This window comes from Anastrepha obliqua, chromosome 1, assembly GCF_027943255.1.
Source record: "Anastrepha obliqua isolate idAnaObli1 chromosome 1, idAnaObli1_1.0, whole genome shotgun sequence".
Lineage (NCBI taxonomy): Eukaryota > Metazoa > Arthropoda > Insecta > Diptera > Tephritidae > Anastrepha > Anastrepha obliqua.
Genome location: NC_072892.1, coordinates 111,183,818 through 111,211,649, shown reverse-complemented (window position 1 = coordinate 111,211,649; position 27,832 = coordinate 111,183,818). Strand labels below are relative to the sequence as shown.

The window sequence follows — 27,832 nt, the reverse complement described above, 5'->3', positions numbered from 1 at the left end:
ATATTTTATCTTTATTGAAAATTTATTATCTCAGGAATTCTTATTCGTCCATATTTAGTTATGGAGAATTATGACGGAACCAGTATAAAAATGTTTGAATTATTCAGAATAGATCCCCTGCAATGTTAACGTCAACACGTCACTAAAATGATAAAAGTTCCTTCATAAAATCACTTTTCTGTACACAAATTTATATACATACATACACTCGAATAAAAGTAACAAGAAATTTTAGTGATATCAAGTAATAAACCTCATACGAAAGTAATAAACTAGTTCAATGGGCGCCCACCAAAGTATCTCCCTGTCGAATGTTAGTAAACGTGACAAACACAAATAAGGCGCTTAATATGAACACCTAATCGTAGGTACTAAAACTTTATATCGGCAGGGTTATTGCACTAATCGCTACAACAACTCGCTTTGTGAATATGTCTGTATGTATATAGACTTTAAAATCAAAACAAATGCAATATTTTCAGAGTATCGTTGTCAGTTGCTGAATTGCCATTCTAAACATAAGAGATTTCATCAAACTTGAATACATCACTCACATACACACACACATGCAAATGCATACGCAAAATCAAGATATGTTGGATGAAAAGAAAAATGGTGACGTCAACAAAACTCTGCCAGCGAAAGATGAGGATGAATTCGATGAGTCCGAAGAAAACGATCCCTTCCAGAAGATCATGGAACGCGTTGGCAACCATGGACGATTTCAACTTATCTACAATATGACCTTTGTGCTAGGTTTAGCCGCTGCTGGCTCGATGGTATATATGAATATCATATTGGCGCTTGATATTCCGGAACATTGGTGCACTGTGCCGGGCCAGGAACTAACTAACTATACGCTGGACGAGTGGCGGCGAATTACGCTGCCGACGTAAGTATTCTGTTAAACTATGCAAATTTTACTACTTACTACATGCTAGCGTATTAGGGGTGTTTTAAATTGCACATTATTTTTTTTTTTCTTTAATACGACATTGCTCTTAAATATTTTCATTTAAGTTACGTTATTGCCTATGACCTAAGGTAACTCTTAGGTTTCCAAACGGTTTTCAAAGAACGGCATACCAATTTTATAAAAATTCGCAGCGTGCAAAACTAGACTGTGAAACATCAGCAATTAATTAACTTGTTTCTCAGGTTGCTCACATATGAGCGGTCGCAACGTATGAACGCAGGTAGTACAATTCAATTTCCTATTATTTTTCATTAGTATATCAGCAGACCGGCCGATTTTATTTGAATAATGAACAAAAATTATCCAGAACCCTAAAACAAAAATAGTGAAAATGTTCGCCAAAGTCAAAATATTCGCCAAAGGGGATATGAAAAACTTTCAAGAGGATTATATCTGATTTTATTATAAAGGGTGGTAAATTTAGAGTTATCATTCATCGTCTATCGGCCATCCGGAAACACCAATTTTGAATGACTCGCTGAAGGACTTCGGTCGGTATCTTGTTTATAAATTTATTAATGTATGTTTGCTTATCGACATTAATGCTTTGACTAACTTGACTAACCCCATAAATAAAAGACCAAAGATGTGATATCACACGATCTTGGTGGCCAATCTACTCGTCCGAGACGAGAGATAAATTGCTCACCGAAACGACGACACAGTAAATCCATTGTTTCACGGGATGTATGACAAGCAGCGTCGTCTTATTGCAACCACATGTTGTAGATATCACGAGCTTCAATTACCGGCATCAAAAGGGCGTTTATCATGACGCATTCGCCATTCATTAATACATTGGCGCCAGCCTCATCTTTGAAGAAATATGGGCCGATGATTCCTACAGCTCGTAGGCCGCACCAAAGGGTCATTGGATGTAATGGCTGTTCTGGAATGGTTCATGCTTACCCTTCAGTCCAAATATGGCCATTTTGCTTATCGAAAAATGGACCTCAACGGCTATGTATACCACAAGTTGGCCTCAGCGCGCGATTAACACTTTTTACAGAGCATCGATTTTTGAGACATAAGTCTTTCCACGGTAAAATGTCAATGAATACTGAAAAAACTATGTTTGGCAGTAGTCATGCGTGATCTGTCAAAAAAATCCCATTGGAAAAATTACCTCCAATCTGATTATCCTTTAAAAATAATTGCATATTTAGCGGAAATTAAAAAAAAAATCAATCAAGCAAATCAATACAAATCAAAGCAGTCAATGGCTGTGACTGTTTTCACTTACTTCTCTAACCTCTAGTGCTTTGAGTTATTTGAATAGTTAAAGAACGTAAAAATGCTATTGGCTGGTCGGTCTATGGTCCATTTAAATAGTCATATATCATGAAAATTTGAAAATTTGAAATTTGAATTTCTGAAAATTCAAATATCTTAAAATGTATTGACGTCCTTCCCCATATAACACTTATAGTACGTGGGTTCTGTATTTCGTTTTTTCTTTCTAACTTTATAACTTTACTTTCCATCAGCTCTTTGGGTATTCTTTCGTTCCTCGTCTTACACTTTTTATCTTCCTCATCTCTTATTTCTTATTTCATCTCAAAAGCCGATTTATTCTGTTGCTCTTTTCGTTTGCACTCAAGCTCAGAGCTAGAAGTGCAGTGTAGTTAGAAAGAAGAATAATGTAGAAAACCGCAATGTGCGATTCTAACGACCAACCTTTCACACGACTAATCGCAGAATCTGATTGCATTGTCAAGAAGTGCTTTCAAAGAATTAGCACACATTTTCGCCAACAATACTCGTACAGGCCCACTAGTAGCTTAATAGACTGTATATGCTTTAGTGGATAAATATTCATCATTCAATGTTTCTGTGGCAGTAGCGAAGCAGCAAAAAAAATTTCAAAAACCATTGTAATTTTTTAGCGTTTTTAAACTTTTTTTATTTTCTATTTTATTTATTTTATTATTCTTCTAAAACTCAATAGGCTGTACAGCTGCTTACTTGAAATTTGTTTAAAAGTTCAGATTAAAAGGCGTAAAATTGTATGAATTTCTTTTTTTTCGTTTTTTTTTTACAAAGTATCAAACTCGAATTTATATAATATAGCTTTTGTGTGAAAACGAACTATATTTTCTTTAAAAATTATTAAATTTAAATGAGATAGAAATAAATGGGCAAAATTTGCCGATAAACCTCTGTGTTTTAGTTATTTTAATCAGTGTATAGATGAACCTAAATTAATTAGAAATTGCGAAGACAAAAAATAAAACACCCCTAGTATCATACTTTAAACGAAACCATTTTAATTTCGAAAGGGAAATTTAACTTGCTCGTCACATCAGCATTATTTGAGCAAGAACAAGACAAGCGGGCTTCCCAACAATTGGCAGCTGTTCGTTGTTGACTTTCTGAGTTGTTCATTGAACCAACAAGTACGCGGATAGAGTATTTTATTTTATTTTATTGCCTTTTTTATTTATTTTATTTCCTTTTTTTCAATAAGTCGTTCCCATGGCAGAAATTAAAATTTAAACTCAATTCTTTTATTTGTGTTTGCATTTCGTGGACCAATATCCCTCACTCACACACGCGCACACATCTATACAAATTCGCAAACATACACATGTATACATACATACGTATATGTGTGTGTATAACCGGCTATGCTATTTATACAGGCAGAAGGATAATCGCGGCACCAGCACACACAGTAACTGTGAGATGTATAATGCAAATTTTACGAAAGTCGATGATTGGCAAAATTGGAATAAAACCAATTCAAATGTAACAGGTGAGTATTGGCTTCAAGCAATTTACATATGCATACATACATAAATACATATACAAGCAATTGAAATCCCATAAAAAGGTAACCACATATAGAATATAGAAGCAAACATATCCTCATACGCAAATGCTGCGACTTAGATGACTTAGCGAGCGCATGAGGACTTCTGATCCCTTTAGGAAAGTAATTAAAAACATCAAAAATTATTTGCAGAAAAGTAATCGAGCATTTTATTATCTTTGATTGTGCCGACCGCTAATCGAATGTAAATCGGCATTCTAACCCACAGAGTATATTATGCTTCTTCTTGATTGGCGACGAAGAACTGATTTTGTTTCTTTCTCCTTTTCCACTGGATATTTCTAACGCAAAGGAGTTTTTTGTTTTCCTCTGCTACCACCAGCAGGTATCTTCCGACATTACTTAGACAGTGCATCCACACTATGTCTACTTATATGTCGAGGTACGGTTCTTACAGCTCCTAGTTCTAACGTCTGAGATATTCGCAGTCGCTGTAGAATTTTTCTCTCTTCTGAGAGACTTTTAAAATGTGATTTTTGTTTATCACTTTTGTATCACCAAAAAACTGTAATTGTAGTTGAACATTCTTAGAAACAAACAAAAAACAAAAAACAATAGTCTGGCAGTTGAGAAATATTAACGAATTTAAAGTGCGCGCCCATTGGACTGCCCTAAAAAACCAACGTTGTTGTTTCAATGCATAATAATAGTAATAATAATTGACGCTTACATTTTAGTTTGGCCGACTTTTTCCTCCTGTTGTGGATCTGCGTCTTGATGTTGTGCCTCAAACGGAGAAACCAGCAGTTTTATGTCACCTGCGAGCGGAATATGGTTTTTGGCAGGAATGCTCTCGGGGGTGCCTGCCGAGGAGCAGTGTTTAAAAATATTGTTTATCTTCTTCTCATTTTTTTTTGTATTAAAAACTATCCGGTTAAAATTGTATGTAATTCGGCCTACGGCACGTGGTGTCGAATTCAATTCGAACTTCATACATTTTCGTGTTTTTCATTAATTTACTCATTTTATGCTATACTCCCTATAGGACCGTAAATTGTAATATACATCTGTCTTTCCAATAGTTTACACAAAATATGTGTACATGGGTATCAATTGAAGGAAGAAATTAAAACATAATAAAAAATAACTTTTGTTTTCAATTATCCTCTAGGACCATTGCAAATACGTCCTTTAAAAATATTATCCTGCAAAATTTTTAATATTGAATTTATTACAATGAGGATATTTTTAAAATTAATTTAGCTGGTATTTCCACATTTCATCAACTACAAAATATCATCAATGACAATAAAGAATACATTTTTGTTTGTTTTTATTTATTAATCAAGCATCCTCTTACAGATTATATGATAGATATGATAAAAGCAAAGGCCTTATGACAAAAGTCTTATGTGTGTCTCCTTAATGTAGACTTAGGGTAAGAAACATCAAAGTCTAAGGAAAACGAATTGGCAATAAATTGAGATAGCGTCCTCTTAAAAATACGATATTTCCCATATACCTATAATTTTAGCAATACCGGGAAAAAAACTGTTCATTACAACGGAAAATGCGGAATATTAAAATAAATTTGATATAATATTGGAATACCGGGCTTGCCTGAAAAAAATAAATAAAACGTTATTTTTTTAAGCCGAAGACGAATTATTTGAAAATGAGTTGTAGTATGAATTGCCTGATTTACCTTACATGTTTAAAATTTTGAAAATTATATCATAATTATCTCATAGCTGTAATTAAAAAAAAAAACGAAAAAATACCATATGAAAATTAGTTAAATTTAGAAAAAAATCAAAACTTTATTAAGCCGGAGGCCATTAAAATACTTGATTTAGTTTATTTAATATTATGAAATGGAGGAAAAGAATTCGAAAGAAAATATCTATTTAACAAATTAATACTCATTATACGCGGTTTAGAAAACGTCCAACAAATTAAAATTTTCAGGCATACACAAATTATTATTATTACCTTATTTATTTAATTTTTTTTTTTGTATTTTGTTTTGTGTTGTTGTTGTTGTTGTTGATGTGGTTGAACATTTCTGAGCTGAAATGCTCCTAATTAGTGACCAGCACCGTTTTACTACCACTATCTCGTGTAATGATGATATGTTTTTTTTTTTTTTTCAAGTCGGATCCATTTAGTGAGGTCCAAGTATAGGAGCAAATCCTTTATCTCGATGACTGAGATCTCCTTAATTTGCTGTAGGAAAGGCTTACCGAAGGATCGGAGTCGTGCCCTGGCTAGTCCCGGACATTCACATAAATAGTGGAATAGACTTTCCTTCGCCCCTTCCGCTTGACAGCTTCTACAGATAGGATTGAAGGGTAGATTGAGCGTAGCTGCATGATCCCCTACTTTCCAATGTCCTGTAAGGGTTGCAGTGATACGTGAAATATTTGACCGAGAGCATCCTAGCAGGTCATTCGTCGTTTGGATTTTGTATGACGGCCATGTGTTTTTTGTTGTGATACATGTAGGTATTTGCTTCCATCTTCTTTCGGCTAAAGCATGATAGTGAGAAGCAATGGATGCTTTTAGTGTGTTCAGTGGGGTGGAAACTGCCACCGCCTCTGCTATGTCTAGTGTCGAGCCCTTTCTTGCTAGATCATCCATGTTCATCCGTATGTTCCTATGACCGGGAACCTATATCAGGGTAATTTCAAGCCAATGGGTGAGCAGCTTCAGCTCCTCTCTACACTGTAGGACCAGTTTGGATGAAATGTAGTTGGAGTCTAAGGCCTTAATAGTTGGACTCTAAGGCCTTTTTTTGTTTTATTTCTTTAATTATTTATTTTTTGATTTATATTTTCTCCATTATTTGTTCGTAGTTTTATTTAATTTATTTTTACTTTTAGGTATTTTTTTAAGTTTTTTTTTATCTCTTTATTTTTTTTTTTATTTGTTTATTTATTTCCATTTTTACTTTTTATATGCATTTTGTGGACTTTTTTCTTTTGTTTTTTTTCTGTTTTTTTTATTATTTTTTATTTATTTTATTGATTTTTTTTTTTTGTTTGTTTTTCGTTTTTCCTTTTCTGGGTATTTTTATTTCTTTATTTTATTCACTTGTTTATTTATATATACATATATTAATTCATATCATGCCGTTTTAGAATTTCTGTAATTATTTATTTGTTCTTTTTTTGTATTTTCATTTTTTTTTGCCTTTGTTTTACCTATTTATTTATTAAATTTATATAGATATTTTTTTTATTTTATTTGTTTATAAATGTAAGAAATAAATTTGAATCGAAATGTACATATATTTGGCACATACACCTTGTTTGGGTGTTTGGCCAAGCTCCTCCTCCTATTTGTGGCATGCTCCTTGATGTTGTTCTACAAATGGAGGGACGTACAGTTTTAAGCCAATTCCGAAAGGTAGACATATTTTATGAGGAGCTTTTTCATGGCATACATTCAGAGGTTTGCCATTGCCTCCCGAAGGGTTACCGTTATTAAAAAAAAGGGCAGCCACGCAGCAACCCATTCGGCGGCCGCCGTGTCGAAATAGTGAAGTTTAAAATTAAAATGAAAACATAAAGTTGAATTATTCTTATTGTTATAATTAAATTATTCCACTAAACAACATATCGTAATACCACCTTAAAAACAGCTGTACCTTATCCACTAATTAATTTGTTTGTATGTCCGTGAGACGAAACGCGAAAGAGCTGCTGTGAAATTGACTTCACTCCATATCTACGCATTTGTACATCTGATAAATTGCACTTACTGCCAACATTTTCTTCCAATTAACTATCGAGAAATTTGTTAAACTGGATTTTCGAAACTATTTTCAGTTTAAGCAGTTTTAAGTCTTGGGACCTGGGTCTTGGGAACTGTGTACTAGTTTATTTTTACTACTACTATTTTAGTTCATGGAATAGCCCGAAGTTACACCCAGCTAAGTCAAGTGAGTTTGGATTATGCAAAATAACATCGATTATGTTTTTGACCAAATGGTCACTAATTATCATTTCACAAAAGCTAGAGGTTGACTAGCCGTTACTCCACTTTTGCTAATTTGTAGCTTCGCGCACAAAACTAATAACAACCAGATAATGTTTCTATTTAACAATTCGGACACTTGAGAGGAACTCACAGTCCACCACTGCATGACTTTCTGACGTGTTATTTATCAGTTTCTGTGTTTGGCTAATTGGAAACTATCTTTTTTCAATTGCATTTTTGGCTTGGTCACAAAAGGACTACTGAAATGACTCTCAATATTTCTAAACGTTGTTACGTAAACTACAACAATTATATGACTAAATATGAAATTAGTGATGACTATTGGATCATTTCACACATACATACATCCATGAGAGTAAAGAAACATATAAAAGGAGTACGTTACACATACTATAAGCCCGTGAGGCTTAAATTTAAAAATCAGCCTTCATTTTGATGACAGAATAGAGGAGGTGGAGCTGTTTAACAAGAATATTCATGTTATAAGGTATTTCGTTTCGCTTTTGTAGTTTTGTTTTTTTACCACGTTCAGTATATACCCCTCCACAACGCTCCATGTGAATCTTCCATTTTTTAAAACAGCGGCGGAATTTTTTTCGGTCAGTTCTTCTAAAACGCTTGTGGACCGCTCTTTCACAGCTTTAACATTGCTTGTCTTCCGATAGGGTGACTAATTTTGCGCCACCTTGTATATATAGTCTAGACTCCTGTGTAATCGAAAAATCTATAAATAGCTTTTTCTTGAAAGCACTAATTTGAAAGAACTAATTAAACTATATACAAGTCTACACATATTATTCATGGGCAAAGAACCGGCTTTCAGCTACAACACCTCCTTAGCGTAAACAAAAAATTTGCCATAACATTCTAGTTGACCTTAAAACGTTTCCTGTTGAGTTTTTACTCCCGCACATTTCCATATATTTTATTGCTTGCTTCCACATATGCATATGGTCATGTGAATCATTCACACATTGACCATCTACCCATCTAACGGTTTCAGCATATTGATTTATAGTGCGCGAGGAAAGGAAAAAATATTTCAATTTCCATATAGCAAAAGAAAAAAATCACTTGACTTCTGGCGATGTGCGAAAATAGCCATTCATAAAATATAACTGCAGCGGACGAGAAACGGTAGAAGTTAGCTGTAAAGGAACAATGCAAACTACAACATGCTGCTGAATTTATAGCCTTTGATTTGAAGCGAAGAAATGGGTTAGAAGATAGTACGTAGTTGCAGCAGGACTAAGACCACATTCAAAGTGAAGAGTGATTGAGCAGCTAGAGGAAGAACTTTTTTTTACAAAAATATTAGTGAGCTATTGACCAACAGTAGGTGAGACGTATGCAAAATATAAATATGGGCAAATAAAAGTATTATTCAGTATAGTTTAGGTTTCATTAGCTAATTTGTGGCTTTAGACTGTATTCTACTTGTAAAGCTAGATGGATAGATATACAAAACGACTAAATTGTTATTGAGGAATTTCTTTTTTCTTATTTAGCCCTTCCCTTTGACTTCATTTAATTTCGTGTATGCCAATAAATCAAAGTTTCACAGAAGCGTAAGCTTCAGATCTTAGTCACGTGATGAGCATTTCGCAAGTTCCAATAAATGGCTGATCGCCTGATGTACACCCACTCTCAATGAAGGGATGAAGAAAGCGAATTATCTAACTTTCGATCAGTTAAATGACAGTCAGCGCCGCAGAAAGTGATCTAGGGCACCTTAAGGGGGCCGCTTATCAGTCGGCTTCAACAAATCAATTTTTTTACTGCAATCGTTAGATATATTATAGGAGAATATGTCCTCAAAATTTTAGGGCGGAATTCAAAGTGATTTCGGAGTTACAGACCTGTGTACCGTCCCTCGTGTGAGTATACTGTCTACCGTCTGAAAACTTTAAAACACGTTTTCTCAAAACCATGTTTTTGAAAATGGCGTGTAAGATTTAAAAAAAAAGACGAAAATTATCGTTTCAAACCGATAATCTATATAAAGATAATTAAAATGCACAACTAATTAACTAACAAAATGCGAAACAAAATTCATTTTTTAATGTTATTTAAAACCTGTTGACAGTTATAATTTCAAGGTTGCAAAAGACTTCGTTTATTTAGGAACTAGCATTAACACCGATAACAATGTCAGCCTTGAAATCCAACGTAGAATCTCTCTTGCCAACAAGTGCTACTTTGGACTAAGTAGGCAACTGAGCAGTAAAGTTCTCTCTCGACGAACAAAACTAACACTCTACAAGACTCTCATCATGCCCGTCCTAACGTATGGCGCAGAAGCGTGGACGATGACAACATCCGATAAAGCGACGCTTGGAGTGTTCGAGAGAAAGATTCTGCGTAAGATTTTTGGACCTTTGCACGTTGGCAACGGCGAATATCGCAGACGATGGAACGATCTGTTTGAGCTTTACGACGACATAGACATAGCGCAGCGAATAAAGATGCAGTGGCTACGTTGGCTGGGTCATGTCGTCCGAATGGATACAAACGCTCTGGCTTTGAAAGTATTCGATGCGGTACCAGCTGGTGGTAGCAGAGGAAGAGGAAGGTCTCCTCTGCGTTGGAAAAATCAGGTGGAGAAGGACTTGGCTTCAGTTGGTGTGTCCAATTGGCGCCGGTTAACACGAGAAAGAAACGACTGGTGCGCTTTGTTAAACTCAGCCAAAATCGCATAAGCGGTTATCGCGCCAATTAAGAAGAAGAAGAAGAAAACCTTTTTTGGAAGAAAGCGAAAAAAGCACTTCTTTTCAATAATTAATTGTGTGTTCATTTTTTCATATTTTTATACAAGAGTAGTCTATTATATGCGAGACCCTTCATATATCCGCCATTTTGTTTTTTTATTTATGTTAAAAAATTGTTTATTACTCTTCAATCATGCCTTCAAATAAATGCAAAAGATTATTCCTGTGTGTCGCTTTTTCGCCTCGAAAAAAAATTGAGAAAAACACCACTGATAAGAGGCCCCCCTTAAACATTTTCATTTCATTCCATTTTATTTCAAGTTCAAAACATAATAATAGTTTTTAGAAACCCTTTAAAGCTAATGTGGGCTTCAATTACTCCAGATAGTTAAATAAATAAATTATATTAAATAATTAAAAAAATTAATTCTTCGAATTAATTAAATTATCCTAAAAATCGAAATGTGAATGTCAAATGCCAAATTTTTCACAGTCAGTAAAAAATTGACATCTTTGCTGCAAAATTATTTCATCAATCAACCACTGCTTAAAGTGCGGTTCCTTTGAATGGGCGATTTGTCGGGAGCCAATTTTGGTACGAAGTATAGCAGACACAGTCAGTCAGTAACTAATCTTACGAGATCCGTTGGTACAATACATACACCTGTAAATCGAAATAATCGAGTATTTCTATACTGGTAGCAAAATTCCATTTCAGTTAGGGAAGCAGTGAGCTACGAGTCGTGATAGGACTAATTACGGGGCATAATCCATCTTACGGCATATAGGTGCCAGAGGCATCAGCGAAAATCTACAGTACACATCTTGCATAGAGGATAGAGATAACACAAAGCATTTGCTCTGCCACTGTCTAATTTGAAAATTGGGCTTTTGCTTTCATTGCTTCATAAAAAAATTACAAATTTAGAAAGGAATGATGCATCACTGCTCTACTCGTCTTTCCCTATTCCTTAAATTCCATCTCCTTGCCTTAAGTTCAATGGGCAATATTGCTTGAGTGCTTGGAAAAAAAACTCCCACCCCTTCACAGTTCCATTCCAATATTTTATTAATATTGGAGGTAGCGTACTGCGCAAAATACTAAACATTAAAATTCAAAAGCTTATTACTTGCAATAGCGATAATTTTTCTCAAATCGCAAAAATAAATATTTCTTCGAAAATTTCTATAAAACTTATTTTCAAAAGCCACATAATAAAATAAAGACAAAGGGCCGAGAGCAAAAGTGCAATAATAAAAACTAAATCAATGAGCAGGAAAGACTACGTAGGTTTGTGAAGTGTAAGAAGTGAAAAAGGGAAATCAAATCGTATCTTCCCCCCTTATCACAGAATAAGCGATGAGCAAGCGTGAGTGTGACGAAGAAAAGTAACTTTTCCATTTGCTTCGGCATAACTTTTTACAACTTTGCACTTTAATGCGTTTCACTTACAACAGCGATGCGATTTCATTTCATTTCCACTTCCATTTCCAATTCTATGTACACTCGCTTCAATTCCCTTGAACTCAACTTTACTCGGTTTCCTCGTTTCATTGAATTTCATTTTGGTTTCTATTTAGTTTGCTATGGTTAAGTTGAGTTTTGTGACGCAGCTTCTTGGATCGAATTGGTTTGCCTTAACTAATTTTGCTATAATCTGAGAAATGCAACTAACAAACAGACAGAAATGCTGATAAACAGTTGGAGTTAGAAAGAAGACGCTGCCCTGGAGACAACTAACATAGTGTAACACCTCCATCTGCCCGCTCTCATATATACGCATATTCATTTTCCTTCTTGTCGCTTCGCTTGTTATATGAATTCATCTACATTTGCCAGTGATTGTAGCCTTGTACTTCGCCATTTATGCATCCTTCCTTTTCTTCCTTCCGTTTTGCAGCTTGTCAACATGGCTGGAGTTATGATAGGACGTGGTACGAAGACACCATACCCAGCAAGGAGGATTGGGTTTGCGCCAAAGATTTGTATGTAACGAACACTTTTGTTGTGGCACGCGTGACAGAAGTCATCGGATCATTTGTGCTAGGACAAATGGGTGATGTGTAAGTGTAGTGACGCGCTGTAATGTCCGTTCGTTGGTGCTGGCATGGCATCGCCGATTCGGCGGATGGCCAGCTAGCCAGCTGCCTCCAGCTGGATTAGAGTGAAATAAAAAGTCGAGCGTGGCAGCAAGCGAGTAATTGAAAATGGGTTTTCCGCTGATGCAGCTCGGCTCAACTACAGCTGCAGCTGCTTAACTTTTCTATTTTCTCAATGTTTGCCATTTCATTGACTATTCTTTTTCTATTTCTTTGTTTCTTTTTTTTATTTTATTTATGTTCTTCTACTGCGCTGGTTTAGTTACGGTCGTCGCCTTGTTTACTACATCAGCATTGCATTCTGCGCTCTGGGACGGTCATTCTCCATAATAACAACCAACTTATATTGGGTGTTCCTATTCTGTACGGGCTTAACTGGATTGGTGGCGAATAGTTTGTTTCAGGCACCGCAGATTGTTGGCATGGAAATATCCAGAGAGTAAGTGTTGCTATAAAACAGTCAACAATCACCCAGAATACATTATCGCACTCGTAATGAAAAGTACTAATGTGGTGTGCGTATGTTTGTGTGCATGAAAGTGCATACGCGTAATGCGCTGTGGTATGTTATGGTGTGCGTGCAGGTACCAATCAGTTAATTTTATTCCTTGAAAAGCTTTTTAAGAGTAGCATAGCTTTATGAGAATACCTGGATGAGCTTGAGCTTTGCAGTGATAAATTAAGGCAAGAGGATTTTATAATGTATTGTAAAAACTTACAAACTTCAGATTTTGCAAATTGCCCTAAATGCGGGGTGGTCTATAAAGCGTTTGGAATTTGAATTATAGATTTCAATAATAGATTAATTAAGGCATAATTTAATAGTTGTAATGCTAGGTTGTTCAATAAGTTTTGGGGTGCGATAAGAGAGTGACTGAAAAAGATTTAGTAGATGCCTGGGGCTTACCTCATCGGCAGTTTGAGCAATATTTTGACTGAAGTATTGGGTTTTCGAAAGCTGCGTGCATGCGGCATCCCATTCGCAACAATGGAACAAATACACATTTGAAAGCAACTTTTAGAAAGTTTTCAAAAATAAAAAGTTGATTTTCTGCATCGATTTATCACTATGGATGAGACTTTTGTCTATTGCTGTTGGTCTAAGTCAAAACAAGATGCTAAAGAGTGGTGTGCACATGGATCTTCGGTTCCGAAACGAGTTCGTGTCCAAAAATCGGCCAAAAGGTGTTAGCATCGGTTGTTCGGGATGCGAAAGGAATTTTGTTTGTAGATTACTTGCAGACTGGTGAAACAATAAATTCTGCATATTATTTAGACAAGCTGAAGCAAAACTTTGTGAAAAAATCGTCAGTTCGCAAAAGAAAAAAGTTATTTTCATCAGGTCAGAAGAGCACTTTGACATTAGCTAAAATCCCTGAATTAAAGTTAAATGGTTACAGCATCCACAGTATTCACCAGATTTGGCCTTTAAGACTTTCATCTGTTCCCAGAGCTAAATGCATGCCTGGAAAGAGCTTTTCATCACATAATGAGGTCTAAATTAATGTTTTAGCCTTAATTTCAAGTATTTTAATTTTTCAGAAATTAATATTATCTGGGCAGTCTTAACGAATAAATTTTAAAACTAGTGAAAAAAGTGCCAAATAGTCACTTAAGGCTGGGAATATATGTTATATATGTAATGGGTGGTTAAGTGTTAAGGGCCGGTGTTGATTTTGAATCAAATATAATTTTTTAAGAAATTATTGCCATTTCTCCTTATTGTGATAATATTGGTATGGCTCAATTATGCATAGAACAAAATATTGCCCAAATGGCCACCGCGGCTTCGGCGGCACACCTCCATCCGATGGTCCGAATTTAGATGACGCTGAGGCATAATTGAGGTTCTATACCGTTAATGTGCCGAATTATCTTATCCTCTAGCTCTTGAATTGTTGCTGGCTTATCGACGTACACCTTTTCTTTCAAATAATCCCAAAGAAAGAAGTTCAACGGTGTCAAATCATACGATCTTGGCGGCCAATTGACATCACTGCGACGTGAGATTATTCGGTCATAAAATTTTTCGCGCAAAAGAGCCCTTGTTTCGTTAGTTGTGTGACAAGTGGCACCGTCCTGTTGAAACCACATATCGTGCACATCCATATCTTCCAATTTGGGCTATAAAAAGTTCGTTATCATCCCACGATAGCGAACACTATTCACAGTAACTGCCTGACCGGCCTCATTTTGGAAATAATACGACCCAATGATGCCGCCGGCTCATAAACCGCACCAAACAGTCACTCTTTGTGGGTGCATTGGTTTTTCAGCAATCACTCTTGCCCAATTCATAATAAGCCTGAATAACTTTAACGCGAGTTTATATATAGTATCATAAGCCGAAGGCCCTGGCAGCCAGCGCTTAGTACTTACGTGTGACAGTTATTTATAATTGTTACTCTTGTAAAAATAAAATAAATAAATAAATATCTTTAACGCGTTGCTCAATTATGTATCTTTCCATGGTTCAAACTAGATTGGTCTAAAATTGAAAAATGTCAAATGAAATGCACAAAACAACTTGACGTTTGGGTGTGGTTCACATTCAACATCGACCCTAGAAATTTCTCATTCAAAATTTACCATACTAAAAAATACACAAAATAAAAAAATGGTTTCATTTAAAAGTTCCCATTCTGTTATTTTAGCTTTAAATGTTTAAACAATCAAATCATAAGGATTTGCATTGTCAAAAAATATGTCGAGCGCGTATTTCAGGCCCTCGATGGCGATATTTATCAGGACGTCAATGCAAGTCTTTCAGAGGCCTTTTACTTTGATTTCATCAGCAAATAAATTTGCCTAATTAAATCAAAGTCTTAGAGTGATTGACCGATAAAAGCGATTTAAAGTAAAAAATTCATTTTAATCAGCTTTCCAAGCATACATACAAGCACTAATGCCTTTATTATTAGCTAAACTGAATTCACAAACGACTACTGCTTATGTATGTCCAAGAATTTTGGAAGAGTGATAACACATTTTTGACCGGCACTTTAGGCGTCATCTATCTCATGTAACCAGCTAATTCGCAATTCAATGTAGGAGTGAAACATCATAAATTTATTTATACACAATGAATTGAAATGAAATTGTGGGCATATCTTTTATATAACTTTGAATTGAAATAGCTAATGCTCGAATAGCTCGTGATCTGTCAACAACATTTAGGCATGAAGACACAAGTTAACTCGTGACGAGTCAACAAAGTGTTAAGTACAATTTCGTTTCTCCAATAACTTGCGCATTGTTCTTTTTATTACAATATTATTTTTTTTTTATCAAAAAATACTTTCATTTGGTATTATGTGCATTGTGTTGTACATATATATGTGCATGTGTCTGTGGACAAGAACACGTAGAATTCGTGAACCACTACACTTTTCAGCTACAATGAATTTAACGGATTTTTCTAGAGATCAATCATGCATATTGAAGGTTCCAATCTCGTGATTTTTGGGACTAATAATTTCTTACGATATAATAGAAGTAGAAAAATCACCTTTTAAAGCAAAAAAAAAATTATGATGTTGAAGGTTGTTCAGCAACCTTACGCTACAGCAGCATTACTTTCAACATAACGTCCAGTTTTTAGTCTGCCAGTCCTTATTCTATTCTCGATAGAGCCATTTTCTTGAACTTTTTTCAACAACCATTCAATTGTCAACTCATTCCGACGATTATTTCCACCAAAAAAATAACCATTTTTCATGTTTTTCCTAAAGATCGCCCATTTGTCTACTTGACAAAAATTAAAAATGACATAAAAAAGGTACCGTCTATTGGAAGAATCTCTACGTGTTTATTAAAGGCATATAAATTTAACTATTATATTTTTTTGTTACTTGTTTTGTTACTTATAAAATAATATTCACTTTATTTATTACTAGCTTTAACCCGCGGCCCCGCTCGCGTAGAAGTAGTTTCGAGGGATTTAGGATACGTATATAAAAGAATTGCAAACAATAATTTCATAGAAAATAATTTTTTATTAATAACCATAATATTACAATACCCGGCATCCGTTGCTCTGCCTCGTTGAATAAAATCAAAACAACCAATCGGAAAAATATCAAACAAAATTATTTTTATTAATTATCTCAAACCGTTTTTGAACTTTGCATTTGGGTCATAGTTGAACAGCTTATGCGGATTATGAAGTCTACAGTGTGCTATAAATAGTGGGAAATAGGAAAAACTAAGATTTTTTAGATTAAATTTAAGCAAATATTCGATTATTAGTGACGAATGAGTGTGGTAGAGCGGAAGGGAATGGAAGAGGAATAGAGACTAATAAAATACTTGCAAATGTGTTGGAATTTTCGTCGAAAGTGCTCAGCACTGTCTTATAAGGAAAAAAATGTATACGACTATAGTACAATTAGTTACGCCTACTTGGCAGCTCCATATACATATGTATGTTTGTTCATATATATCTACATTGCCTTGTGTTTGATATTTTTCTTGCTTATTTCTTTCGCAGACAGGATCGCAGCATCATCGCAATTTACCAGAGCATTGGCTGGTCCATTGGAACATCGTTGATGCCATTGCTCTTCTGGTGGCTCCGTGATTGGTATGCTTTTATGTGGCTCACGACGATACCGACTGCAATTGTTTTAATTTTCTTCAAGTACGTATATGTACATACTAAGTGCCGCAGGAGTATGATGAGTACAACAACAATAATAATAAGAAAATCGAGCACCACTAGTATTTGTAGTGCCACAACGCGCAAAGCGTTTAGCCACAGTTTAACTGCCGCAGTATAGAAATTGCTTATACGACGTGACGCACCACAACAGTGCATGTGTTTGTATATATGTACACCATATATGTATTTAAATTAGGCGGGGTGCGGCCGCAGTCAAAAACGAGCAAAGGTTAATGAAAGTTTAAGTACTACTAGTATCGCTCGTGATCAAAAATTCGGTTAATATCAATTCCGACTGCATAGTAAATAATAGGTTTATTTTTTGAAACTTTCGAAATTAAAATTTCCGTTGATTATTTTTTTTTTTTGTACACGTGATATGAGATTTAAATTTGTATGAAAAGTGCGATGCCGTAATGGTGAACCGATTCTTAGAGGTATGATATTTAGCAGATATTTCGGCTCTAAGCGAATTCGACAGAATCTGCGGAAATCAACACATCTTTCGCTCTTATTGGTTCGTTAATACGTGTAAATACATGTATAAAAACAATGTGCAGAATTAGGCCTCCGAATCTCCGAAGTGACGTGGCAGCCCAAGTTCCTCTCTGTTGCGCATACAACTTATGCATTCGCGACAGGTTTCAGTTCCCTCGTTTAATTGGGTATTGGTTTTCACATTTGGGTCTATACCCCAGATTCCACGCCCCTATATATCGGAGTTAGCATTTCTTCACTAAAGCAAGTTACATCCTTCATTAAAGGCATACCTGTTTTCTTTGTCCAGTAAACTTAAATTTCTCATGTACAAATTCCTATTTTTAACATTTCTTCATTTTCTTAATTTCAATTTTAATTTTTTCAAAGTAAACATTTTAGTTAGGTAGTAGGCAATGACTTCTGTTCCTTCGAAAAGCAATATAGAACTAAAAAAAAATATTAAATCGAAGAAGCTATGCGAAATGAAATCAGTATACAATATTATACAGCATTTATTTCTTCAAATTAAATTTATTTTTCTACATAACATTTTTTTTTTTTTTTTTTTTTTTTTTTTTTTTTTAACTTTCGTTTATTTGCAATCTATTTTTAAAATAATAAGCAAATTATCTAACTATTAACAATTTGACTTATATTATTGAGCTCCATTGAGGTCAATAATAATATATATGTATACTACGATTAATGTACACTTATATTCAGACTTATGTGTTAGATTTTAATACATTTTAATATTAGATTTATCTATTAGGTTCTGAATGGAATGTCTAATACATGATGTCTTTTAAGTCTATTAATTTCATTAGTTTCATCAAGTAATGTAATTGCTAGCAGGTTAAAATTCAAATTTGAAAAAGGCGAGCCAAGAAGCACCAAGAGACTGGCAAGTCCTAAACCACTCAGGCTAAAACGCCCAAAAGTATTCAAAGCCATGGAAAGTGAAAGGTTAGATAGTCAAGAAGGAAACGGGAAAAGTCACACAAAGAAAGATATAGGATAGAATAGAGACGTAGACAGAGATAGCAAGCCTTCGCGAATTTTCCAGAGTATCCTCCAGTTTGAGAAAACTAATATTACTCATTCTCATGACTTCGAAACTCGAAATTCGTAGCCTTTCTCTGGGAAAAGCAGGACAATCACAATGAAAATGTTCGGTGATACCGCAAATCGGGTTCTCAATGATTCCAATGCTGACCCCATGGGTTGTGCCCTACAAAAATATTGACCATCAACCGAACATCTTTTCTACGAAGTTTTAGAAGAAAGTTCGACAGTTTTCTGTTTGGGCTTGTCTCAAAACCTTTTGCAGTTCTGCAATGTTCTTGACCGAACCATCATTGTTTATGTAAATTGCATACATAATAGTTGATCCAAGTCATGATTCCTGTAGAACTGATTCCGATTTTTGGCTCTGATCCCTATGTGGAAACCGCTGATCTGAAATTGGCCAATTCATCAGCAATATAATCGTTTAATATATTGTATATACATTTAGTCCGTCTGTCCTCTAAAGCTATATACCTTAAAAAAATGATCATCGAGAAATGTTTTCACGGTAATTCCTACCTCGCGATCATCTTCTACTTCTGAGCAGCTTCTTGAGCCGCGGAAAGGGTAAAATGTTTATATGACCTAAATGGAGAAAATAGTAAGGGAGTTCGAACGATTTGAAGCCGACTTCTAGTACGGCAGACATCACAACTTCAGCTTTGAGCGCAGGTGCATTGCTTTGATTATTTAAAGCTTTTGCTAGCAATGTGCCCAGTCTCTTTTATTTGATGGCTTCCGAAAGCTTTTTATTTTATTTCCATTACATGAGTTTGGAATAACATCGTGAGGCAATAATACTAGGCACACTAATATCATAGCATGAGTACAAGTATTTAACATATTTATTGAATATTAAGTTCTTTCAAACTTTAATGACCCGTAAAAATGCATTTATTTATGTAATTTATTTGTTTAATGAATCGATCCAAGAACAGCGCTTTATAATTATCAGCTGTGACAACTTTCATGAGAAAATTCACAAAGATATTTTAAGTTGCATAGAAAAACAAATCAGGTTAACATTACTTATGAATAAAAATAAGCTCTCTCAGTGCTAATATATCTCTGAAGTTCGCGTCTTAATGTGTGCATGCTATTTCTAGATACCAGATTTTGGGAAAGAGAATTCCAAAGTCGATTCACATGCAACTGTCTTTCTGACGTTAGTGTCTTGTATCTAGCAGGAAAAGTTTAGAGTTTCTCACTGACTTAGGTCCTTTCAAGTAGTAGATTTTGTGCAAAAGTAAGAGGAATCTGAACTGAAAAAACTTATCAAGGAGATGAAATAGATTGTGTCAGAAGGATGAGAAATATAGTACCTTAAATTGATAAAAAAGGAAAAATTGAGTATGCAGCATTCCTATATAAAATCCATCGTCTCATGTGCATATGAAATTTTTCCTGATGAACAAAAAAAAATATTTTTGTCACACAGTGTAGTAATAGTAGCAACAGGTGTATTAATACTTTTTTATTAATATTTAATGCCGTTAATTCACCCGCCATTCATAAAACACGCCCCGAACTTCATACACTTTCCGCATAGCTTGAAGCCTTAAACTTCTTTTTGGTGGGTGATAAAAATATATTTCAAGCATTGGCCTGTTGTTTAGTCTATTGGTATCACTAACTTATTATATCCTACAAACGAGATCTGTGTGGCCTAAATGTCATAATTGGTAATCTCTCTTGGGTCAGCTAGTACAATTTCTTCCACTTTTTTACGCTATTCTCGATATACAGCTTGGATAAACACCCAGAGCGGAGTTCGCGTATTGTACTGGAGAAGCAGGGTTCTCCAATATTTTTGCTAAGTGCGCGCGTTTTTCGCACACATTTTTCGAGGTAGAAACACTTAATGATGGCGCTTATTTAATTTTTTGTCCTTTTAATTTTCATCAATTTTATTTATCTAAGTCTATGATTACAAGAACCTTACGGATTAGATGTATACATTCAATTAAAATTAATTCTAGCATGCAGAGCAAAACAGAGCTATTATGAATAGCTCGAATGGGAAAAAATCTTATCATAGCGAAATCTAGGTCTAGTAGTCTGTAGATACCATTTAACTCAGAAATAGCCCCCGTAATAACAGCAAAATTATAGTGGTAGTTATGTAGTTCGATTTGACTGTTCGATTTGATGTTTTGACGTTAAATGGATAGTAAATCCGTAAAGTTTTGTTAAGAACATTAGGGTCAATTTGTTCAAGAACTTCGAGAAAATCAACAGAATCACAAATAACATCAAACACAAATATCAAAGAGTGGAGGGTTCGTCTATTGGCAAGGGATCCCAGATTTATTATTACTGTAGAGTAAAGGTGGATCAAGAAAATGAGCATTTTGCAGAGCGTCTCGAATAGAACTTCGTTGTACCCTTTCGATTCTATTTGGATGTGAGGCATAAATTTGATTCCAAACCAAAGACCCATATTCGAACTTAGAACAAACTAGGGAGTCATATACAACTTTTTAGTAAATGGGTCTTTAAAATATCTCGCATAACACCTCAGAACTGCTAAATTAGCATAACCCTTCGATAATATCGAATGAAAACTAGAGTCAAATGTCACGCCTAGAAACTCTTTAACTTAGTAGCTTCATTGAAACTTTTGATAAAATATAAGAGGAAGGAATAACATTCAGAGTTTTTGAAAAGGTGACGTAAAAACATTTCTTTATATTAAATGAAGACTGTATTAAAGAAACACCCTTTTGGCAAATTACTTTACTAAAAAGTTTTATATCATCAGCATAGAGTAAAAACTTACAGTGGTTAAAACAGACCCGAATGTCATTTATAAAAAGGGAAAATAAAGTAGAACCAAGAATACTCCCTTTGGGACACTCGAAAAGGTTATATAAGTGTAGGATTTAGTATATTTAATTGGTACAAAGGATTTTCTTCTGGAAATCTAAAATCTCAACGATGGCATGAAAGTTGAATGAAAACCTAACAATTCAAGTTTCCGGAATAGAAAACTGTGTCAAAGGCTTTTGAAAAGTCTCCGTATATGGTGTCAACTAGACACAAATGAATGAATGAATTCTATATCACCGGCTACTTGTGTTTAAATGAATCTATCTTCCAGAAGAGAAGAGGGTTTTATGATTTTTTTAATGAAAATTTCCTTATTTATATATATAATTGGCACGTACACCCTTTTTGGGTGTTTGGCCGAGCTCCTCCTCGTATTTGTGGTGTGCGTCTTGATGTTGTTCCACAAATGGAGGGACCTACAGTTTCAAGCCGACTCCGAACGGCAAATATTTTTATGAGGAGCTTTTTCATGGCAGAAATACACTCGGTAGTTTGCCATTGCCTGCCGAGGGCCGACCGCTATTAGAAAAATGTTTTTCTTAATTTTGGTGTTTTCACCGAGATTCGAACCGATGTTCTCTCTGTGAATTCCGAATGGTAGTCACGCACCAACCCATTCGGCTACGGCGACCGCCTTATTTACTTTAGATATTTAGGGCCATTACAACAAATACGCGTTTATCGTTTCTATTTTATTGCGCCGCATATATCAAAAAATTGTGAAAAAGCACAATCCGGGCCATGCTCACGGCGGAGATTTGTAAGATAAGCTTTCAATCGAGAGTAGATTAATACAAACATTTTCGCGACTCAGCCTAATGTAACATACATACACGCATATATCAATATATTTGTCTACGACAGACAATAGAGTAGAAGCAGCGGTCAGCAGTTGTAGCGACTGCTACTTGCGTATTCAGATGGTCATACATACATCCATTCGACTTGCCTCTGTCGCGATATCTGTACGTACATGTATATGTATATGTATGTGTGCAACGTAGACAGCCCATTTCTGTATCGGGCATTGTGTCGATTTGTACACTTTCAAATCGATTTCGTTCGTGAATTTCATTCGAGCGCATCACATCACTTCACATAACCGGTGTGTGTCGTCCTGAATCCAATCAAACCCATTCAATTGTTTCAATTTCACGTGCTGCCGCTGTTACACTGCGCTATTTCATCAATACACGTTTTCTTGCTTCACTGCCCTTCCACTTTCGCCTCTAAATACACTTGTCTATCAGACGGACAGAAATGAAGTTTTATAAGAGTTTTTATGGCTATGCCGGCAATTTCGATACAACGCGCCTGATTTTTCTGCTTGTTTTTGCTACTCTTATACTTCATTGAATTTTTGTCTTTTTTTTTTGGTTTTTTTTATCAGTAATAGTACTTTTGCAATTGAATTCTATACAGATACGTTATTGAGTCGCCACGTTGGTTGATTAGCAAACATCGTTACGGTGAAGCGATCACGCAATTTAAGAAAATTGCGAGAATTAATGGCCGCCAATTCGATATGACCGAGAAGGAGCTGGCGCAGATATACACGAATAGAGTGGAGGAGGAGGTGACATATGGCATGGCTTCACTCTTCAGTGGCTGGCATCTAACACGCAACACCACCATTATGGGCTTCAGTTGGTAGGTCAGCCAAGAATGCGTGAACGGCTAAATGTGCTATTTGTGTCCACATGAAATGGGTCACAGTGCATATGAATTGAAGTATTTAAAGGTGGCTGTTGAATGATTGCAAGTCTTCGCATTTTTTTTTCAGGTGTGTGGTGGCAGTTTCCTACTTCACGCTCGTTCTATTCAGCACACGTATGGGCGGTAATCCCTTCCTGAATTTCCTACTACAAAGCGTGGTCGAAATACCCGCCTACCTGGTAGGCAGATATATGGGCAAGTACAGCAGTGCTACTACAATTATTATATAGTTTTCGAATTATAATTCTCTTTTCGTTCATTTATGCAGGCGATACATATGGACGGCGCTTCACGAATAGTATGTCTTTCCTCATGTCTTTCTGCGTTACTGTACCATTAATTTTATTGGCCGCAGGTATAACACAGCAGCTTCACAACACATGTTTTAAAATAGTTCACTAAGTACAAATATTTACTTTGCAGATGTCAAATATGAGAAGGTCATTGTGTTTTTGGCCACATTTATTAAGTTCCTCAACGCACTCACCTTCTTCACTGTCAATCTGCAAAGCATGGAAATCTACCCGACGTGCATGCGACAGACGGGCATTGCGCTGGGCACGATCCTGGCGAATGCTGTTGGTGTTCTAGCTCCATATCTCGTATATCTGGGTACTACAGTGAATATTCGTGCGCCCTACTATATTCTCGGCACCTTGTTTTTAATTGGAGGAATCGGCGCGCTATTTCTGCCTGAAACGCTGCATAAGAAGTTACCCGATACAATGGAGGAGGCGAGGCATTTCGGAAAACATGATGTAAGTGAAATAAGTTCGCAACTATGTTTTTTTTCTATAAACGTGCGCGTATGCACTACACCCGCCCTTGGTTACTTATCAAAACTGTTTATCAACTTAACGCATTCATCGCACGAAAAAAATTTAGCACCTCAGCAGTTTGACAAACTTTGACTATTTATTTATTTGTTTAACTTCAAAAAGAAAAGAGGTGCAAACCCAATATTAACACATTGGATAAGCCAAGTGCTTAATTAGAGGATCATTAAAGCCTCGTTAGGCCAAGCTGAACTTAATGTCACAACAGTAAAGGGATGTGAGCAAGGAGGAGTTCTTTCTCCACTGCTATGGTCCCTACTAGTTGATGACTTGGTGCAGCACCTAAACAATAAGGGATTTATAACCATCGGTTATGCAGATGACATATCTGTTATAATAAAAGGCAACCATGAAAGGGCACTAACAGACTTAATGCAAAATGCCTTGAACGCAACATGGGAATGGTGTAAAAAGGAGGGGCTGTCGATCAACCCTAACAAAACCACAATAATCCCCTTCACAAGAAATAGAAAGTTGGAGTTTCCTACATTGAAAATAAATGAAACAGTGATAGAACTAAAGGAAGAGGTCAAGTATCTAGGTTTAACCTTAGATAAAAAACTCACTTGGGAACCACATATAAATAATATAACAAAAAAAGCCACGAAATCCTTGTGGACAACCAAACAATTACTAGGGAGATCCTGGTGCCTCAGCCCTAGTATGGCCCTCTGGATATACACCCAAATGGTTAGATCAATCATACTGTATGGGGCATTGGTATGGTGGAGTAAATCTATCCAACAAACAGCGATAACCAAACTGGGAAAAGTACAAAGGCTTGCTTGCCAATGCATCACAGGGGCTATGAGAACTACCCCAACAGCTGGCATGGAAGCACTCCTTAATCTCCCACCACTTCATATAGCAATCCAAGAGGAAGCAGCTACGCAAGCACTCATGCTACACATGAACGAAAATTTCAAATTAGGCAACCTCACCGGTCACCTAAGTATCCTAAATAAAATCAAAAATACCATAAGCATGGCTCAGGTCTCAGACCACATTGACCCAACCCTCTGTTTCACAAAAGGATACACAGTTACCTTTCCTGAGAGGATCGAGTGGAAAACAAACCCAAAATGGATGAATGATGATTCACAAAAATGGTACACTGATGGATCAAAAACAGCTTATGGTGTAGGAGCAGTAGTAGTGGGGCCCAGAATCCACAAATCATTCACTCTCACCAGGGACACCACCATCTTCCAAGCGAAACTATACTCAATAATGGAAGCAGCAAACATCATGCAACGTAGAAACCACAAGAGAGTAAAGATTAAAATACTCTCGGACAGCCAGTCAGTTCTAAAAGCTTTAGATAGCTATACCTACAACTCAAAAACTCTCTTAAAATGCCACAAGGCACTCAATAACCTGGCATCCAAAAACAATGTCTCATTAATTTGGATACCAGGACATGAGGGATATGACGGCAACGAAAAGGCAGACTTTCAGGCCAAAGAAGGGGCAGATGAAAACTTCATCGGACCTAGTCCCATGTTCGGATTCAACAAAAACAGCCTAAAACAAAAAGAAAAATACTGGGCCAAAACTCTATTAAATCAGCATTGGAACAACTTAGAGGGTTTTAGACACTCCAAAAAGTTCCTAAGTTTCAACGCTAAAAGAGCTAACATGGCCCTCACGTTAAACAAAAAGAGCATTCGCACTCTCACAGGCGCACTCACGGGTCACTTCACCTGCAACAAACACTTACATAAATTAGCCATAACTAACACCTGCAGATTTTGCTGCGAAGATGAGGAGTCTATAGAACATCTCATCATCGAATGTCCGAGGTTGACGCATAGAAGGAAAAGGTTTTTAAACAAGTTCATGCTTACAGATGAAGACCTCCAATCACTCCCTCAGAAGGAGCTGGTACAATTCAAAAGCATACTTAACAGTCAATAGACAGCATAGGGTGCACAACAGATCAATATGGTCGCAGTGCTAAAGGGCCATACCTTAACCCTTTACTACCATTACCATTACCAAATGGACCCAAGTTTCAAACTTTCTGGAAGAACTGTAAAAATTCGGCAAATTTTCTAATTTTTAATCAGAATTCAAAAATACGTGTACGCAGTTTTATAGCCTATTTAATTTTAATATAACATGGGCTGAAAAGTTTCGGGGCTATCAAAGAAAACACTTTTTTTGTTTTGTTCAGAATTAGCTTTATTCATCAACGTAATTTCCATGAAGAACAACGCAAGAATTCCAGCGCCGCTCTAAAATTTCAATACCTCTTTTGTAGATCGATTTATCTTTTGCATTTGAGTGCGAAAATTCAATGAAAATTGCTTGATTTGTGGAAAAAAGGTTTATGAAATCACAAGGCCATCATTGTGAATAAGTTTCGTGCTAGCAACGACAACAACAAATATCAAGAAATCACCGTATTCAATTGGTATAATTCCGGCTACCTTTTCTTTTTTGAAAACTCAAACTACCAATTCCAATTACTCGTCTTCCATCAATAGAAGAAAAGAAAGATAATTCGCAACGACAGTTGAAGTTACCTCTTTCGCTTACTATAATACAGGATGATCCATCCAGTGTTTGGAATTTCATTTAATGCGGGTATAAATAAAAATTTCTGAAATATGTCTCGAACATTTTTTTTGGAAAGAGCAACGCCTGCCATTGGCGGCTGACTTTACAATAACCCACTGCTGACTTTTCCAGTACATTTTTATGACTTTCGACACTCATTTTATCAGTAACATCAGAATTTCATATTTCAACTCTTGAATCATACGTGAATGGTTGGCGGAATAATTATCCTAAAGAACGCTTCGCTAAAAATATTCTAACCTAGCCAAATTACAGATTCTAGATGGATTCTAGATGCTCTACATCGGCTAATTATTAAATTTTTGAGAAATTTTTCTGAGACACTTCTCAAGCAAAAAGCGACCTATTTTGAATATGTCTAACACCGGGCTAAATTTCTGGCACATCACGAATGTTATTTTAGCTATTAAAATAAAAATAAATTCGCGTTTTATAGGCAACCCTAAGTATACGAGTATACAGGTATAACAGCTAGCAATCTAACAATGGCCAAGTTGGCGTGAAGCTCCATCTATGGAAGTAAAGCAATAAAAAAGAGAGAGGAGGTCGTTTGGATGCTCGTCATTTTGAGATTATCTATGATTACATTCAAGCAAACTTATCTCATCAGAATGTTACGCGTCTCAGAATATATCATTACAGTTTAAACAGTCTAAAGATGCCCTTCTTCAAAACCTGTTTTTACATTTCAACAGAGATATTTCTTTTATAACATGAAACGAATGCACAAGGAATCGGCTATTAATTACTCGTTCCTTCTTTGTTTACAGAAATTCTTCAGCCTACCTAAGGCGCCTCCGAAACACGAAGAGCCACAGCCCGCTGAAGAAGTTCATCTCAATCAAACAAAGTTTGCTCCATAAACTCGTCCAGTAGCTAAGAGATCTGGTAGATATTTGTGTGTTTGTATTGGTGTATGGAAATAGAAAATTTCTCAAATTTGTGCAGTATTTTCAATGCGTGAGATTTATGTAGGTATAAAATGAAGAAAAAATGTGTGACTTTTCTACTTTAAGCTGGACTTATTGTTAATATATGCGCTCATTCGTAAGTTTAAAAATTTAAACTTTAGTTTTATAATAAAAAGAGTTATTTCCTTAA

At 35.7% G+C, this 27,832-nt stretch overlaps 1 protein-coding gene across 1 annotated transcript; it reads left to right on the top strand.

Moving 5' to 3' along the window:
* Window positions 1–486: 486 nt before the first annotated feature.
* LOC129235616 (carcinine transporter) lies at window positions 487–27,832 on the top strand. Its single transcript, XM_054869546.1, has 10 exons — window positions 487–892; window positions 3,619–3,731; window positions 12,361–12,523; window positions 12,822–12,998; window positions 17,049–17,198; window positions 23,019–23,246; window positions 23,380–23,507; window positions 23,581–23,667; window positions 23,736–24,070; window positions 27,502–27,832. The coding sequence occupies exons 1-10, from the start codon at window positions 567–569 to the stop codon at window positions 27,592–27,594; spliced, it is 1,800 nt and encodes a 599-aa protein (XP_054725521.1). The 5' UTR covers window positions 487–566; the 3' UTR covers window positions 27,595–27,832.

What these genes read in the sequence shown, in the direction of transcription:
- LOC129235616 (XM_054869546.1), top strand. Translation starts at nt 567, where the DNA reads ATGCAAATGCATACGCAAAATCAAGATATGTTGGATGAAAAGAAAAAT. An exon ending in GGCATGGAAATATCCAGAGA is followed by an intron (nt 12,999 to 17,048) that starts GTAAGTGTTGCT and finishes TTTCTTTCGCAG; the next exon opens with ACAGGATCGCAGCATCATCG. An exon ending in GGCATTTCGGAAAACATGAT is followed by an intron (nt 24,071 to 27,501) that starts GTAAGTGAAATA and finishes CTTTGTTTACAG; the next exon opens with AAATTCTTCAGCCTACCTAA.